We start from the raw sequence: 16,285 nt of genomic DNA on the forward strand, positions 1-16,285 counted from the left end.
ACATTCAGCAACTGTAGTAAAAATATTCAGCTGGATTAAAATGTGTATAAATTTATTATTCAGTAGTTATAGGACTGAAATGCATTACATCAAAGTCCTGAGATTGTGAGGACTCTCACTCACACACACACACACACACACGCGCATGCACACAGTCCTTGTGAGGACTTTCCACTGATATAATTATGAATGCAGCTCATTAACACTGTGCTAAACCTAAATCTAACCCTAACCTTAACTTCTGTAACCAAAAGGAAACATTTCGGCTCTTTCATTTTTTTTTTTTTCTTTTTTAAATAAAAGCTGCAGTTTACGTAAAGAAACAACAAAATGTCCCCACAAGGTCAAAACTGTCAGATATTCCTATTCTTGTTGGGACATTTGGTCCTCTCCAAGATATACATACACACACACACACACACACACACACACACACACACACACACACACACACAGACTGTATGATGAAGAAGTTCAGGCCCTAAAATCGTCGCCAAAGTGTCTCATCTGATCTTCTGACATCGAGAGGTAGTTGGCTCGCATAGTGGGAGAATACTGCAGAGAAAACATACACACAAATATAAATACCTTTATACATATAGAACACACCCAGACTTTGCTGTTTGGAAATTTCTATAGTGAATTTCCAGAAAGAAGTTGTTACCTTCCGACTAGCTCAAACACTTAAAAACCCTCAAAACACCACAATAACCATCTGATACAGTGTGTGTTATAATCACTATATAATATTAATAATTAAAAAAAAAATAATAAAGCATCTTTGAGGACCAAGTACCCAGACTCGGGGAGCTGCACATTCACAGACGCGCTACAAGCAATCACAGGAAAGCAGAACAGGAAAAGGGATCCAAGAGTGATTTGTAGTTGTAGTAATTTGTTACATAGCCTCAGGTCATGGTCCTGAAAATGCCTACCAAATTTTGTGTTAGTGTGCAAGGTTGTTGCTGAGATACAGCCTTAGATACAGCCCCAAATTTGACCCAATGGTGGCGCTAGACTGGCAGCATGTGGCCCAAATTTGGTCACTGTGTTCCTTAGACCCTCCCCAATTAGTCTGCCAAATTTTTATCAGATGGTTCTATGGGCTGCCATAGACACCCAAGCCAGAATAAGAATAACAATAAGGAAAGGTAGATAATAACAATAGGGTGTTTACGCACCATCGATGCTTGGCCCCCTAATTACAGCTGGCCTCTTTTCCTCCTTCTTATTAAACACCACATTCTCTTCGAGACTTTGCGCATTTCTAACGCTCTTTGATTTCTTTGTTACACATTCTCTCACTTATTAATGCCCACATGCTAACTCTGTACTGGTGTGAAATTATTAATTTACTCTTTTGGTTCGTTGAGGTTCGGTTTTAACCAACCAAAAAAGCAAAAAGGAAAAAGTTCTGAAAAATAGTGATAAAAATGATAAGCAAATATTTTGCAAGTGCACTTAATAAATAATTAATGTTTAATACATAAATAAATGCTTAAGAAAAATGCAGAAGTCAATAAATAAATAAATCCGTATTAAAAACACAATAAACAAACTCGATTTAGATTTGAACTGCTTTCTCACAGCAGTCTAAATGTGCTAGTGTTACTGCTGTAAACTTATATCTGCCATGTTTCTTCTTTTTTTAGTAGTGCTGTTAAATGTAAAATCTGCCCAGAATGCTAGCTAGTGCCAAAAGGTATATAAACTTGAAACTTATTTCATTGCTAATATTAGCTTGTTAGCTAGCTTAGCTAAGAATGTTACTGTGATATCTTTCTTGGTTAAAGTAAATATTTTATTGGTCATTAATATATACAATATATTTGACATAACTTTACCTTATTCAGCCTAATGTTAAATATTTTAATTAAATGAGTTTTTCACACCTCAAACACATTAGCATCTATAAGAGATTAGCATGTTAGCACGCAGACCAGTGAAATAAAGAGAGTAACTCATCTTTCTTAGCAGTGTGATATGCAGCGCTAGTTAAATGCTAACATTGTTATTAGCGGTAATGCTAGCAGTGAGCAGGAGGGGAGTCTGGGAGTCTTCATTCAGAGGGCAAAAATTAATAAGCAGGGAAAGGAAGCGAGGAGGAATTAGAAATGATTTGGTACAGAGCGAGAAAATTGAGAGATGGAGCGAGAGAGAAATACCACTTACATAGTTTCTACACGGCCAAGAGTTAAGAGAAAGAAATATAAAAACAGAGAATTAGCTGAAATAAAGAGGAAAGATAGACAGACAGATGGATAAAGTAAACTTTTACAACATCTAGTTGTGTGTGTGTGTGAGAAAACTGCTGACTCACCGAGGGAGGAGGAGAGCCTCGGTTTATTAATGGTGCGTCCTCAAAGCGGGCGTTTCCTCCGAACACTGACGACTGATTCCTGAGAGAGAGAGAGAGAGAGAGAGAGAGAGAAAGAGAGAAAGAGAGAGACGCGCGCGCGCGAGAGAGAGCGAGACAGAGAGATATTAAAATCTTATCTGCTGCATCACATCCAGTTAATTTCAGTAAATAACACTAACAGCTGCAGTGTGGATTTGTAATAATGAGTCCATCCTCCACATTATATTCAGCTTGTGTGTGTGTGTGTGTGTGTGTGTCTCACCTGTTGGAGGTGGGCGGAGCCGGTGGTGAGTGAAGGCTGTTCTGGCTGCTGCTGTAGCTGTAGAAAGTGTGTAAGTTTTCAGTCTGAGCCCGAGAGCTGAAAGGGTCAGAGTCCTCAAAATCCCCATAATCCCTTTCTCTAAACAGAGAGAGAGAGAGAGAGAGAGAGAGAGAGAGAGAGAGAGAGAGAAAGAAGAGGGGGGGGAAGAGAGATAGAGAGGGGGAGAGAGAGGGAGAGAGAGGGGGGGAGAGAGAGAAGGGGGGAGAGAGAGAGAAGGGGGGAGAGAGAGAGAGGGGGGGGAGAGAGGGGGTAAGGGGGGGAGAGAGGGGAGAGAGAGAGAGGGGGGGAGAGAGGGGGGAAGGGGGGAGAGAGGGGGGAGAGAGAGAGGGATAGAGAGAGGGAGGGGGAGAGAGAGAGGGATAGAGAGAGGGAGGGGGAGAGAGAGCGATAGAGAGAGTGGGGGAGAGAGGGAGCGAGAGAGAGAGAGGGGGAAGGGGGGGAGAGAGAGAGAGGGGGAAGGGGGGGAGAGAGAGAGGGGGGAAGGGGGGGAGAGAGAGAGGGGGGGAAGGGGGGGAGAGAGAGAGGGGGAAGAGAGAGAGGGGGAAGGGGGGGAGAGAGGGGGGAAGGGGGGAGAGAGGGGGGGAGAGAGGGGGGAAGGGGGGGAGAGAGGGGAGAGAGGGGGGGAAGGGGGAAGGGGGGGGAAGGGGGGGAGAGGGGGGGGAGAGAGGGAGGAGAGAGAGAGAGGGAGGGAGAGAGGGAGGGAGAGAGAGGGAGGGAGAGAGGGAGGGAGAGAGGGGGGAGGGAGAGAGGGAGGGAGAGAGGGGGGAGAGAGAGAGGGAGGGAGAGAGGGGGGAGAGAGAGAGGGGGGGAGAGGGGGGAAGGGAGAGAGAGAGAGGGATAGAGAGAGGGAGGGGGAGAGAGAGAGGGATAGAGAGAGTGGGGGAGAGAGGGAGCGAGAGAGAGGGAGGGGGAGCGAGAGAGAGGGAGGGGGAGAGAGAGAGGGATAGAGAGGGAGGGGGAGAGAGAGGGAGGGATAGAGAGAGTGGGGGAGAGAGGGAGAGAGAGAGAGAGGGAGAGGGGGGAGAGGAGAGGGGGGAGGGGGGAGAGGAGAGGGGGGAGGGGGGGAGAGGAGAGGGGGGAGAGGGGAAGGGGAGGAGAGGGGGGGAGGGGGGAAGGGGAGGAGAGGGGGGGAGGGGGAAGGGGAGGAGAGGGGGGGAGGGGGAAGGGGAGGAGAGGGGGGAGAGAGGGGAGGGAGAGTTGCTGTAATTTGATACAGAATCATAAATCAGCTGTTTATGATAATTGTGTCATTACTGTATTTACATCACAATTCTGTTCTTAAATGGAGGCTAAATCTGCTCTTGACTGTGTTGCGTTTAAGATTTGTGTGTGTGTGTGTGTGTGTGTGTACCGGTTGTTGATTTGTGTCCAGGCTCGGGGAATCACACCCATCATGATGCAGAAGGCAGTGACGGACAGCAGAGAGAAAAGACTGAGATACAGCAACCCCTCTACACCATCATAACACACACCCATCAGAGCATCCAGATAGTCCTACACACACACACATACACACACATACACACACATACACACACATACACACACATACACACACATACACACACATACATACACACACACTTCAGCCAGTATCCTATTAACCTTAGTGATTCAGTACATTATTTATTTGGCATGAAACACCAGACTGATTCAGTAATTCAGTACCTTATCAATTCTGTGAGTCATTATCATTATTGATTCAGTAGTTCATTTCCTTAGTGATGCACTACCTTATTGATTCCTCTGCAATCGAGTAGAGCAGTAATCTGATGTAGTTGCGCCTCAGAATTGTTCAACATGAGCTTAAGACTCAGGAGATCACTCTGAATCACACACACACACACACACACACACACACACACATTATTGCTTAATCTATTGAGAAGTCAAACACAGTGAGGGCAGACAGTAATGTATTTATCTTTTGAGCCAGTATCACACTGATTCAGTACCTAGCTGATTCACAAAATCACCATATCAGTACCATATTGATTCACAAAGCCAGTGATTCAGGACTATATTGAGTCAGTGAATCAGTAACTCATAATACAGCACCTTGTTGAGTGAGTCAGTACTTATTGAGTCAGTGAATTAGTAATTTAGTACCTTCTTGAGTGACTAACCTGGTACTGAATCGAGTCATTCCTAACTGACCTATTAGTCAGTAATTCAGTACCTAATCTATCTAATCATTCAGTATTGTACTGAGTCAGTGAGACATGTGAGTCAACACCTTATACAGAAAGTCATCAAAAGAATGGGTATTTTGGTTGTTTGTAAATTGCTGTGTTTTTGTGTGTGTGTGTGTGTTTGTGTGTACACCTCAGCAGTAGGGAACAGCGGCACAGCAAACTGTAATAACCCCTGGACGTTAATCTGCATGGCGGTCAGAGATCTCTGGACGATTGTCAGGGACTGCAGGAGAAACTGATTCAGGATCAGCACGCAGTCACAGTGATGTCATTTCCTCTCAAGGTTATAATACAGAGAAAAGCTAACTTAATGCTAGTTAATCTAGTGACATTCAGAATGATAAAACAGTAAAAGGTATAAACAAGGGTGAGTTAGATTAGACTGGGATGACTCGGTGAGTCAGATGACTCGGTAAATGAATCATAGACTCATTAAATGTTTGGATATCAGGTAACTCACTAATTAGAGCGCGAACCCCAGTTAATTAACAGGTAGATGAATAATATATTAGCAGAGAGATAGAGAGACTGTGATACCTGTTGGAAGGGATTGGGAAGCATCTGACTGCAGTACAGATAATAATGAACAATATCTACACAGAGAGAGTTACAGCCATTAACACACACTCCTGTAATATTACAGATCAACACTAAAAAAATCTGGACAGGCCACGCCCACAAGAGACAAACTAAAGACGAGACACTCATTACTTGCTGGTATGAACGTAGGTTTATATAACAGTGTGTGTGTGTGTGTGTGTGTGTTTCACCTGAGCTGATCACATCTTTGGTCTTGTTCATGATGAACTTGTCTGGAGACACACAGAAATCACTGACACCCTGAAAAACACACACAACTAAATTTACATAATTTAAAATAAACATGTCATGTTGCAAACTCCACACTGTAGTGAATAAAACAGGAGGTTTGATAAGTGTGTTAAAACTCACCACAGCCGTAGCTACGTCGACCCCCAGAGACGCCCAGCTCACTATCAGAATTAGCATGCTGAATACCATCATCCTGCAGCACACACACACCATTAATAAAGATAAAATCATTATTAGTTCATGGGCACAAGTTGTGCTAAATTGTGTGTGTGTGTGTGTGTGTGTGTGTGTGTGTGTGTGTGTGTGTGTGAGAGAGAGAGAGAGAGAGAGAGAGAGAGAGAGAGAGAGAGAAGACAGTGTTTGTGAAAATCTGTGTGTATGATAGAGTGTATGTGATGAACGTTACGTTGTGAGAAGGCAGCGTGATTTCTTGGCCAGACCGAGACACGCCAACAGACAGATCAGCAGATCTACTATGAGAATCAGCAGATATGTCAGCCACCTACACACACACACACACACACACACACACACACACAAACTTATTAAAGCAACAGCAATGCATTTTTACTAAAATCTATGAACATTTTTATACACACCAAATCAGTAAGGCACTGTGTTACTGAATAAAAAAAGTCAAGAACGAACTGACTCAATGAATCAATAAAAGGATCAACTTGCTGAATCAATAAGATAGTGTATCACTTATCATTAATATACTGACTTACTGAGATAAAGTATTAACTGCTGAATCAAAGCGGTATTTGCTGACTCTAATGAGATACAGAGAACGGCCAGACTGACTCTAAAAAGATACTGACTCACGTAAATTAAAAATGTACGAATTCTCTGCATCTATAAAGCTTTAACTGACTATCAATATGGTACTGATTCACTGAAACAAGGTGCTGGCTCAGTGAATCAACAGCGTATGAATGATTCTGAACAGTGCTGGTGTGAGTACCTGTAGTACTCGACCACTGCGGTGCGGTCAGCGATGTGGGTCAGGTCCACTTTGGCCTGTTCCCAGTCTGGCAGTCCCAGCAGCTGTTTAATAAGGTTCTCCGCCATCTGCTGCATCAACTTCAGCGACTTTACAAAGTCACTTCGCGTGGCGAATATCTCGTCCAATCGGGACAAGTGTTCCTTCAGTCCGCTCTGAATCCCATCCAACGTAGACGAAACCTGTTTCAAGAGGAACATGACACAAGACCTAGCCAATCATATTTCCCCAACACTCTGTTCTTATTACAGTCAGAATTAACAACAGTTAACATTACTCAATGACAATTATGTTACTGACATCACATTTACCATTGCTAATGTCGGCCCGTGATGGAGAATGATCGTGTTAGATGGAAAATGATGGTGTTAGATGGAAAATGTCGGTGTTAGATGGAGAATGTCGGTGTTAGATGGAGAATGATGGCGTTAGATGGAGAATGTCGGCGTTAGATGGAGAAAGATGGTGTTAGATGGTGAATGATGGTGAATGATGGAGAATGATGGTGAATGTCGGTGTCAGATGGAGAAGAGAGAGGTATTTTCTCCTCACCAGGTCTTCTGCTCCCACCAGTGTGTGATTGGTGTTGTACAGGGAGTAGGTCAGCTGATAAACTCCATCGTTGGTCTCACTGTTACCATAGAAACCAACCCCAACTGCGATACTGCAAAATGAGGGGAAACTCAGTTATCACATTTATATTACACAACACACACTTCTGAAAAATAATTCAGTTCAGTGTTATTTGTGTACAGCATGTTTAACAGTGGGCATTGTCCCAGAGCAGCGTTACAGAAATATATAAACAGGATATAGATGTTAAATGTATGAATTTATCCAAAATGAGCAGACAGAGGCGACGGTAGTGAGGAAAAACTCCCTGAGACGATAAATAATATCTTTAATATCTTTACACATCTGGACTAATAATTATTATCTGGATACACAAGTGGACATGATGAAGGGGAAGTGGACAGGGGAGGTCTGTACAGTGCACACAAGTAGGTTTTCTAATAAACTTGCAGTAAAACAGTCGTGTTGTATTTTAAAAATCAGAATTTTTTTAACAAAAATAAATTACTTGAAAAGCACAAAAAGGTAACATTAAATTAGCTGCTTTCAGTCAGAGTATGTGCACCCTGACCATCACACCATATGAGCTTCTTCCCCAAACTGTTACCACAAAGTCTGAAGCACACAGTTGTATAGAACGCCTCTGTATGCTGTAGCTGTACAGTTTCCCTTCACTGGAACTAAGAGGCCCGAACACTGTTCCAGCGAGACACACAGTACACAAATGAAGAGCTCCATGAAGACGTGGTGTGTGAAGGTTGGAAGAAGGTAGAAGAACTCAAGTGTGCTGCACAGAGTCCTGACCTCAACCCCACTGAACACCATCAGCGCCGGACCTCAACCTCACTAACGCTCTTATAGCTGAATGAACACAAATCCCCACAGCCACGCCCCAAAATCCCCACAGCCACACCCCAAAATCCCCACAGCCAAGCCCCAAAATCCCCACAGCCATGCCCCAAAATCCCCACAGCCACACCCCAGAATCTAGTGGAACACCTTCCCAGAAGAGTGAAGGAGATTATTATAACATCAAACACCGGGGGAATAAATCTGGAATGGGACGTTCAGCAAGAACACATGGGTGTGATGGTCATGAGTAATTCATTTAGAACATGCACAAATCTTTTCCTTACAGAGTGTAGATTTCCCATCTCAGTGTGAGTCATGCTCGATAGAACATTAATAAGGTGAGGAGTTAAATATAACCCTGTACTATCTAGGCTAGCAGCGTCCAGACTACATGATGACACGGTCCTACACTGTTCTTCTGAACAGAGAAGAATATTAGCCCTTCTGGTGCTTTCTTTCTAGGATAGTGTAATAGGTAGGACACGATAAATCTGCCAGGTAAAATGTGTACTCTTTATCTCACTACTCAGAATTCTTCTTCTTATTATTATAATAGTAACGCAGTGTGTGGTGTTAGTGAGAAACAGTAAAGAAGTGTAAACTCCTCTGTCCTGAAGATGTGGGAAACCTAAAGTTACAGCTTCATCTCTGACTGTTACACAGCGCTGACACTGGAGACTCCTTCCGTAAACATCTCCTTACAGAAAACTTCACCATATCAACGTCATGCACTGTACACATCCCTGTTAATGAGCGGTTACTATAGAAACGATAACGTATTAGAACAAGCGCATTAATATAAACCTGTGATTTAGAGCTGCGCTACTGTCAGAGCTGCTGTTATAGAAAACTTATCAACACCTTCTGACCAATCACAGTCCAGAATCCGAAGGCGCCGTGGGATAAATTGAAATATTCAACGTTATCACTATGTGTTGCTCAAACGTCATTCCGCAGATATTTTTCTTCGGCAAACACCAGCAGGGACACATGAGGACAGACCTCGGGACTGGCGGTGGGGGGTGGGGTTGTTTAAGTGGGAGGAGGGTGAGAATACTATTTGGGACATGACCCACAGTGCTGTATTGTCTCGCACTGGGAAAAAATCCAGGCAGAACAAAAGCCTGTCCAACGTCCTGCTCGTGTCTCAAATCCATTAACATGGCTGTTTACAGCGTGAAGTAACGCCGCAACACCGTACTCCATCACCGCATTCAGGGCTTTAATCAGACTGTGTTCTGCTCCAGAGATCTGAACTCAGCCAAAGGGTTTAAGCGTAGTGCATTAATGTTCAAGTCAGTTACTCAACTCATCCATCGTGACTTTATTTATTCTTCCTACAAAATAAAGCCATAAAATATACACATTTTAATAAGCACACAAATTTATCAGGGACAGAACTATTATTCCTCAGGGTTATGTTTAAAAAAAAATAAATCATGTACAGTGGCCCGGAAAATGACTTAAAAACGTAATGTAATGAGGAAACTTCCATCACCTGGTAGATTTACATTTTACATTTACATTTATTCACTTAGCAGACGCTTTTATCCAAAGCGGCTAACAAACGAGAAAAATACAAGCAAAGCGATATATCAAGCAGAGGACAATACAAGAAGTGCTACCATACAAGATCTATTAATTGAATTCCAGAAGAAGCAAAGTGCAAAGTAGAGGTGTAAGTGCATATTTTTTTTTTTTTTTTTTTTTTTAATGAGTTGGTGAGGTGTTCACAGAAGAGGTGGGTCTTTAGCTGTTTTTTGAAGATAGTGAGAGATTCTGCGGTCCGGATTGAGATTGGAAGTGCATTCCACCACTGAGGAACAGTTAGTGTGAAGGTTCTGGAAAGGTTTCAGACCCCAATGCTGTCAAGAAGTTCTGAGAAACAAAGGCTGGCAAATTAAACACTAAAACACGGTGACTGTGATCTTTAATGAAACCACTGAATACATTCTTTTGTCTAATTATGACCAATATATCTATTATCTTCTTTTTTTTATTTTTTTTTTTTTATTAACGTAATCTTTTTATTTTTTTATTTTTTTTGGGGGGGGGGGGTGTTTTGTTTGAAAAGTGTGCCTGTGATATCTTTCTTTAAAATGAATGCCACTGGTGTGTTTGGTTATCAGACATTCAGGAGATTTCACATGACATCAACAATGAACCATGTTCAGGAGGAGCAGGAATACCACAGCAGTTAATTCAATAACACACTAATGAGTAGCATGGGATTATGAAACACACACACACACACACACACCAGCTCAGAAGTCCAGCGGTGACGGCCGTCCAGGTGACGCAGTGTGAGCTCGGCTTCTTTGTCTCGTCCTCGTCATCAGCCTCGCTTTTCTTCCGACAGCAGCACAGGAAACTGAGATAAAGAGCGAGCACGAGGAGATTCACACCCAACGCAGCCGAGGATACACACACCAGGAAGAGCAGAGACTGTAACACACACACACACACACAGTATATTTGTAAACATATCATTCAGTGCAAAAGTTTGCATCCCCCTAGTTTTCTGGATAAAAAGACATATGCACCTCGATTTTATCGAAGAATTCCACGATCTTTAAACCATACAGCCGACGAGTCTCGCTCAGCGCTTCTCTTCAATAACACGCTAAAATGTTTGCACCGTCCTTGGCATTTTCGAGTTAATTCAAATGTGTGAATCAGCTCCAAATCCCTCAACATCATTATAGTAATTTAATATAAACCATAATCCTGATTCCTGTTACTCTCTCTACTGTTCTCAGTGCAGCTTGTCTCTGGTATAGCTTTACCAGCTTTCTACACAAAATACCTCATTCCATTTAAAAATATACCGTGTGTGATATTCCACACACACACACACACACACACACACACACACACACACACACACAGTCCCATCTAAAAGTATTGGAACAGCAAGGCTGATTCTGTTGTTTTCACTTTACACTGAAGAAATTTGGGTTTGAGATCAAAAGATGAATATTAGACAATAGATCAGAATTCAAGCTTTATTTTCCTGATATTTACATCTAGACGTATTAAACAGCTTAGAACATGGCACCTTTTGTCTGACACCACCCATTTTTTCTAGTGATCAAAAAGATTGGAAAATATGACTGACAGGTGTTTCTTGCTGCTCAGGTGTGTCCTGTTAAAATGACTGTTTAAAGAATTAATAGCTCTGAATGTCTGCGCTTGGTTTGAGTCCTAGGTTTCACCTGTGAAGACTGCGTTTGTTGTTAAAAAGGATAAACCAACATGAAGACCAGAGAGCTGTCTATGGGAGAAAAGCGAGCCATTTTGAAGCTGAGAAAAGAGAGAAAATCAATCAGAGACGTTGCACAAACATTGTGTATAACCAATACAACAATTTGGAATGTCCTGAAAACGTGTACTGAGTAACAGATACCGAATGGGTCGGCCACGGACAACAACAGCTGAGGACAGAAACAATGTAAGAGCTGTGAAGAAAACACCAAAGACAACAGTGACATCACCAACAACCTCCACAGGGCAGGGTGAAGGTCTCACAATCCACTGTTCAGAGAAGACTTCGAGAGCAGAAATACAGAGGCCAAACCACAAGATGGAAAACACTCATCAGCAGTAAGTATCAGAAATCCAGATTAGAATTCACAAAGAAATACAGAGATGATCCACAAAAGTTCTCGAGGATGAAGTTCTTCAAGATGAACCTCTACCAAATTGATGGAAATGCCAAAGTGTGGAGAAAGAAAGGATCTGCTCATGATCCAGAACATACAAGCTCATCTGTGGAACATGGTGGAGGTAGTGTCATGGCTTGGGCTTGCATGGCTGCTTCTGGAACATTCTCACTAATCTTTATTGATGATGGAACTCATGATGGTAGCAGTAGAATGAATTCAGAAGTTTACAGGAACATTTTGTCTGTAGATTTAAAGAGAAATGTGTCCAAATGAATCATGAGGAACTTCATCATGCAGCAAGACAACGATCCAACACACACTTCCACCTCAACACAGGACTTCATCAGGGGGAAAGTGGAAGGTTTTAGACTGGACAAGTCAATCACCAGACCTTCACCCAACTGATCAGCATTTCACCTCCTGAAGAGGAGCCTGAAGGGAGAAACCCCCCGAAACAAACAACTACTGAAAGAAGCTGCAGGAAAAACCTGGAGAAGCTTCACAGAAGAAGAAAGCAGCAGTTTGGTGTCAGTGAGTCGCAGGATTGATGCAGTTACTGCGATTAAAGGAAATGCAACGGAATATTAAGTGTTATTTACTTTAATTTACTGCAAGACTGATCTGTTCCTATACTTTTGGTCACCTAAATATTAAGTGTTCTGATACAAAAGGTGCCATGATCCAAGTTATTTAACACGTCTAGATGTAAATATGAGGAAATTAAAGCTGAAATTCTGCTCCATTGTCTCGTATTCATCTTTTGATCTAAAACCGAAATAACTTCAATGTACATCACAAACAAAAGAAATAGCTTTTCTGTTCCAATACTTTCGGAGTGAACTGTCTATATTTTCCGACAGAGTTTAAGAAAGCCTTTCACAAAAGCAGAATGTATTGAAATCATTCTCATGGCTGGATCAGGAAGCTGTCACCAGGCTGCGATGGACATCTGATTACAACCACATATACGTATGTCTCTGCCGGACACCTTTAAGAACACCTTAACTAGTGTTTTTATTTTATTTTATTGAAGACAGATTTTTAAAAAATAATTTCAATAATATTTCTGCAATTTTGGTCATCACTAAATATATTTGATGTGCATGGACAATCTGTACTTTAAATACAAGTGATGTTTAGAAGCAATCTACATTTATATGGCGTGTAAATTCAAATAATATTAATAATTTGTAAAAATCTAAAAGGATCTGGAGATGTTCTTTATATAATTTAACAGAAAACCCTTTCACGCTCCGTCCTCAAGACCTCAGAGTGCAGAAGACAGAACGGAGGGAGAGAGACGGTTCCACACGCAGGAAGTAAAGCGTTCAATGCTTTTGTTGAGGGACAAGACAAAGGAAGTGTTCTCTCTCTCTCACACTCACACACACACAATCACTATAGCAACCTCCAGATTCCTGGGTGCCCTTGTTGTCCTGGGACGAGTGAAAAGAGGGATTAATACAAAGAAAGAGAAAGCTAGTTCAGGAACGTTACTGAATTATTCAGGGAACTACTGAACTTCTGAATGGATGCCTGAATACTTTTTATTTCCAAAAGGGCAGTCAAATAAAAAGAAAACATAAACACACAAAGTGCCACACAGACATGCTAATAAACACTAAAGTCCACACTAACGTACACATTTCAGCCTAAATTGACTCCAGAACCTCAGAGGGTCAAATATCATTGTCATTTCCTCTTCCTGTCTTCCAAAGGAAACAGCTGTGCTCCCTAATGAATCATGGGTAATCACATGGATGACCTGCTTCTGACCTATCAGACCCAGAGGAAGTCAGACTTTACACAGATAAGAGTGTGTATAAAATGTGCCTCTGCATTACATCATTGTAAACTACCTGATTATGGAATAAACACTTACACACACGTCAGTAAACACACACGTCAGTAACTGATATTTAATATGTAACGTGTACACAGGAGGTCAGAAGAGAAAGACCAGGGACATGATTACATTCACATCATGCACTGAGAAGACAACTGGCTGGGATCCATCTCCTCCTCACACTGCACCTCCTGACATGTTTATACCTGCAGCCATGTCACACAAACGCTGACCTGCCGGTAGTTTATGATGTGAAACACTGACCTGCCGGTAGTTTATGGATAAGAAACACTGACCTGCCGGTAGTTTATGGTGTGAAACACTGACCTGCCGGTAGTTTATGGATAAGAAACACTGACCTGCCGGTAGTTTATGATGTGAAACACTGACCTGCCAGTAGTTTATGGTGTGAAACGCAGACCTGCCGGTAGTTTATGGTGTGAAACGCTGACCTGCCGGTAGTTTATGATGTGAAACACTGACCTGCCAGTAGTTTATGGTGTGAAACGCAGACCTGCCGGTAGTTTATGGTGTGAAACGCAGACCTGCCGGTAGTTTATGGTGTGAATCACTGACCTGCTGGTAGTTTATGGTGTGAAACGCAGACCTGCTGGTAGTTTATGGTGTGAAACGCAGACCTGCTGGTAGTTTATGGTGTGAAACGCAGACCTGCTGGTAGTTTATGGTGTGAATCACTGACCTGCTGGTAGTTTATGGTGTGAAACGCAGACCTGCTGGTAGTTTATGGTGTGAATCACTGACCTGCTGGTAGTTTATGGTGTGAAACGCAGACCTGCTGGTAGTTTATGGTGTGAAACGCAGACCTGCTGGTAGTTTATGGTGTGAAACGCAGACCTGCTGGTAGTTTATGGTGTGAATCACTGACCTGCTGGTAGTTTTCCTCTTGAGGGTTGAAGGTGTTGTTGATTTGCTGGAGTCTCAGATTGATGTGAGGAAACTGGTGAAGCCAATAGATCCACCACGGAGGGATGTAGTCCAGTTCAGAGGATGACATGATGAGTGTCTTCCTCTGTGTGTGTGTGTGTGTGTGTGTGTAAGAGCTTCACCGGCGAACAAAAGCTCTCAGCACGTTTCTCTCGCGCATTAAACACACACGTTGCTCCAGCGGTGTAAAATCCTCGGCGTGGACACACGTGTGAAAATCCGCATTCCGTTTATTTCTGATAATAAAATAATCCAGATGTCGGGAAATGGGAGAAAAAAATACAACACCAGCAGCGTCGCCGGGCGCGTCCACAGAACACGAGGGCGCGTTCACGAGTCATGCAGGCGCGTTCACAAACACGGAGATCAGGGTTGCCAGGTCTGTGTGGGAAAAGTAAGGCAGTTACCATGGGAACGGCCGCCATTTTAAACCGTCAGTAAATAACTTGGAGATGTGCAGTTAGGAGTGAACTGATACAGTACAGTCATAAAGTGGAAAACATTGTGCTTTTAGCTGGATTAATTGTTTGTTTGGACAAAATGTCTACCATCAATACACTTCACATGTTAAAGGTTAAAAGTAAAAAGTATTTTGGAAAATTCCTGTGTTTGTTAAACCTGCTCTTAAAATGATGACTATTCATGTTTCAAAAATAATCATTTTAAGGTTTATAAGCTACAGTATTATGTCCAAGAGAAACAATGACATTACTGACTTATTTTTCTTTTTGTCATCAGAAAACAAGTTTACACGGAATTTGTAGTAAATTAAGTCATGTTATGTAAACCGGCAATCTGTAAAGTTGTGTAATAATCACATTTAATCCAATTGGAAAGGTATTCAATTCAAGGAAAATGTGATAAAAGTAGAATTTAGTTGACCTGTGATGTTCCAAAGCTGACGATAGTAAAATAGTTGACCGGACAGGTAGAAGAGACTTCAGATACAGCAGGAAAAATACACCAAACTTTGCTTATTTGACTAAAAATACAGTACTGTGCTAACAGTAAAGGTTTAAACACATGTAAACACATGCTGCACAGCAAAGATGCCTTTTAAAATAATGAAATAAAACATTATACATAATTAATCCATTATAAAGTGCAGTAAACAGTCATACATTAAACAAAGTCAGTATTTGGTGTGACAATAATTTGTGTTTTAAAAAATGCATTAGAGGTCTCATGTAAACTGCAGTTTTATAAGGAAATTAGTTGATATGTTGATCAGTTATGTTGGAGAATCTGCCACAGTTCTTCTGGAGACTCTGTCAGTCTCAGTCACTTCTATTTCTGCAGAGAATCCCTGACAGCAAGCATTCTGTTTCTGTCTGAAAAGTATTCTATTACATAATATGAAGCTTTCTTTACTAACAAGAACATGCAGTAAAATGTGTTCTTGTTAGTAAAGAAAGCTTCATATTCAGTAAAGAAACCCTGTCCAGGGTGTACCCCGCCTTGTGCCCGATGCTCCCTGGGATAGGCTCCAGGTTTCCCGTGACCCTGAGAAGGATAAGCAGTATAGAAGATGGATGGATGGATGGATGGAAAAAATAAGGGTGTCTAAGACTTTTGCACTACTGCATATCTTAAAAATACCTCAAGCAGTCTTAAAAAGTCTCATATGTTATTATATTAATAGAATGTCTAAACAGGAAGCCTATTCTTTAGCACCAACAAGATTACAGAATCTT

At 42.0% G+C, this 16,285-nt stretch overlaps 1 protein-coding gene across 2 annotated transcripts; it reads right to left on the reverse strand.

The window, feature by feature from the left end:
* Positions 1-31: 31 nt before the first annotated feature.
* On the reverse strand, positions 32-15,681 carry LOC128616850 (protein tweety homolog 2-like). Of its 2 annotated transcripts, XM_053639693.1 has the most exons (14): positions 14,533-15,678; positions 10,396-10,580; positions 7,263-7,374; positions 6,672-6,892; positions 6,114-6,209; positions 5,828-5,900; positions 5,647-5,716; positions 5,414-5,469; positions 5,007-5,099; positions 4,415-4,507; positions 4,033-4,175; positions 2,622-2,759; positions 2,321-2,399; positions 32-555 (listed from the first exon to the last, which is right to left on the reverse strand). In XM_053639693.1, exons 1-14 carry the CDS (start codon positions 14,659-14,661, stop codon positions 475-477), a joined length of 1,569 nt encoding a protein of 522 aa, XP_053495668.1. In that variant the 5' UTR covers positions 14,662-15,678; the 3' UTR covers positions 32-474. The 2 variants fall into 2 exon arrangements, with proteins under 2 accessions (XP_053495668.1, XP_053495667.1); XM_053639692.1 differs by having other exon boundaries at positions 5,414-5,716; positions 14,533-15,681.
* Positions 15,682-16,285: the final 604 nt, after the last annotated feature.

This window comes from Ictalurus furcatus, chromosome 13 (genome assembly GCF_023375685.1).
Source record: "Ictalurus furcatus strain D&B chromosome 13, Billie_1.0, whole genome shotgun sequence".
Classification (NCBI taxonomy): domain Eukaryota; kingdom Metazoa; phylum Chordata; class Actinopteri; order Siluriformes; family Ictaluridae; genus Ictalurus; species Ictalurus furcatus.

Bases quoted from the DNA above. Each gene is read 5' to 3' on its own strand.
- LOC128616850 (XM_053639692.1), bottom strand. From the start codon at position 14,661: ATGTCATCCTCTGAACTGGACTACATCCCTCCGTGGTGGATCTATTGG. The intron at 5,100-5,413 runs GTATCACAGTCT...TTTCTCCTGCAG, and splicing joins TTCCCAATCCCTTCCAACAG to TCCCTGACAATCGTCCAGAG. The intron at 2,760-4,032 runs GTACACACACAC...CTCTCTGTTTAG, and splicing joins TGGACACAAATCAACAACCG to AGAAAGGGATTATGGGGATT.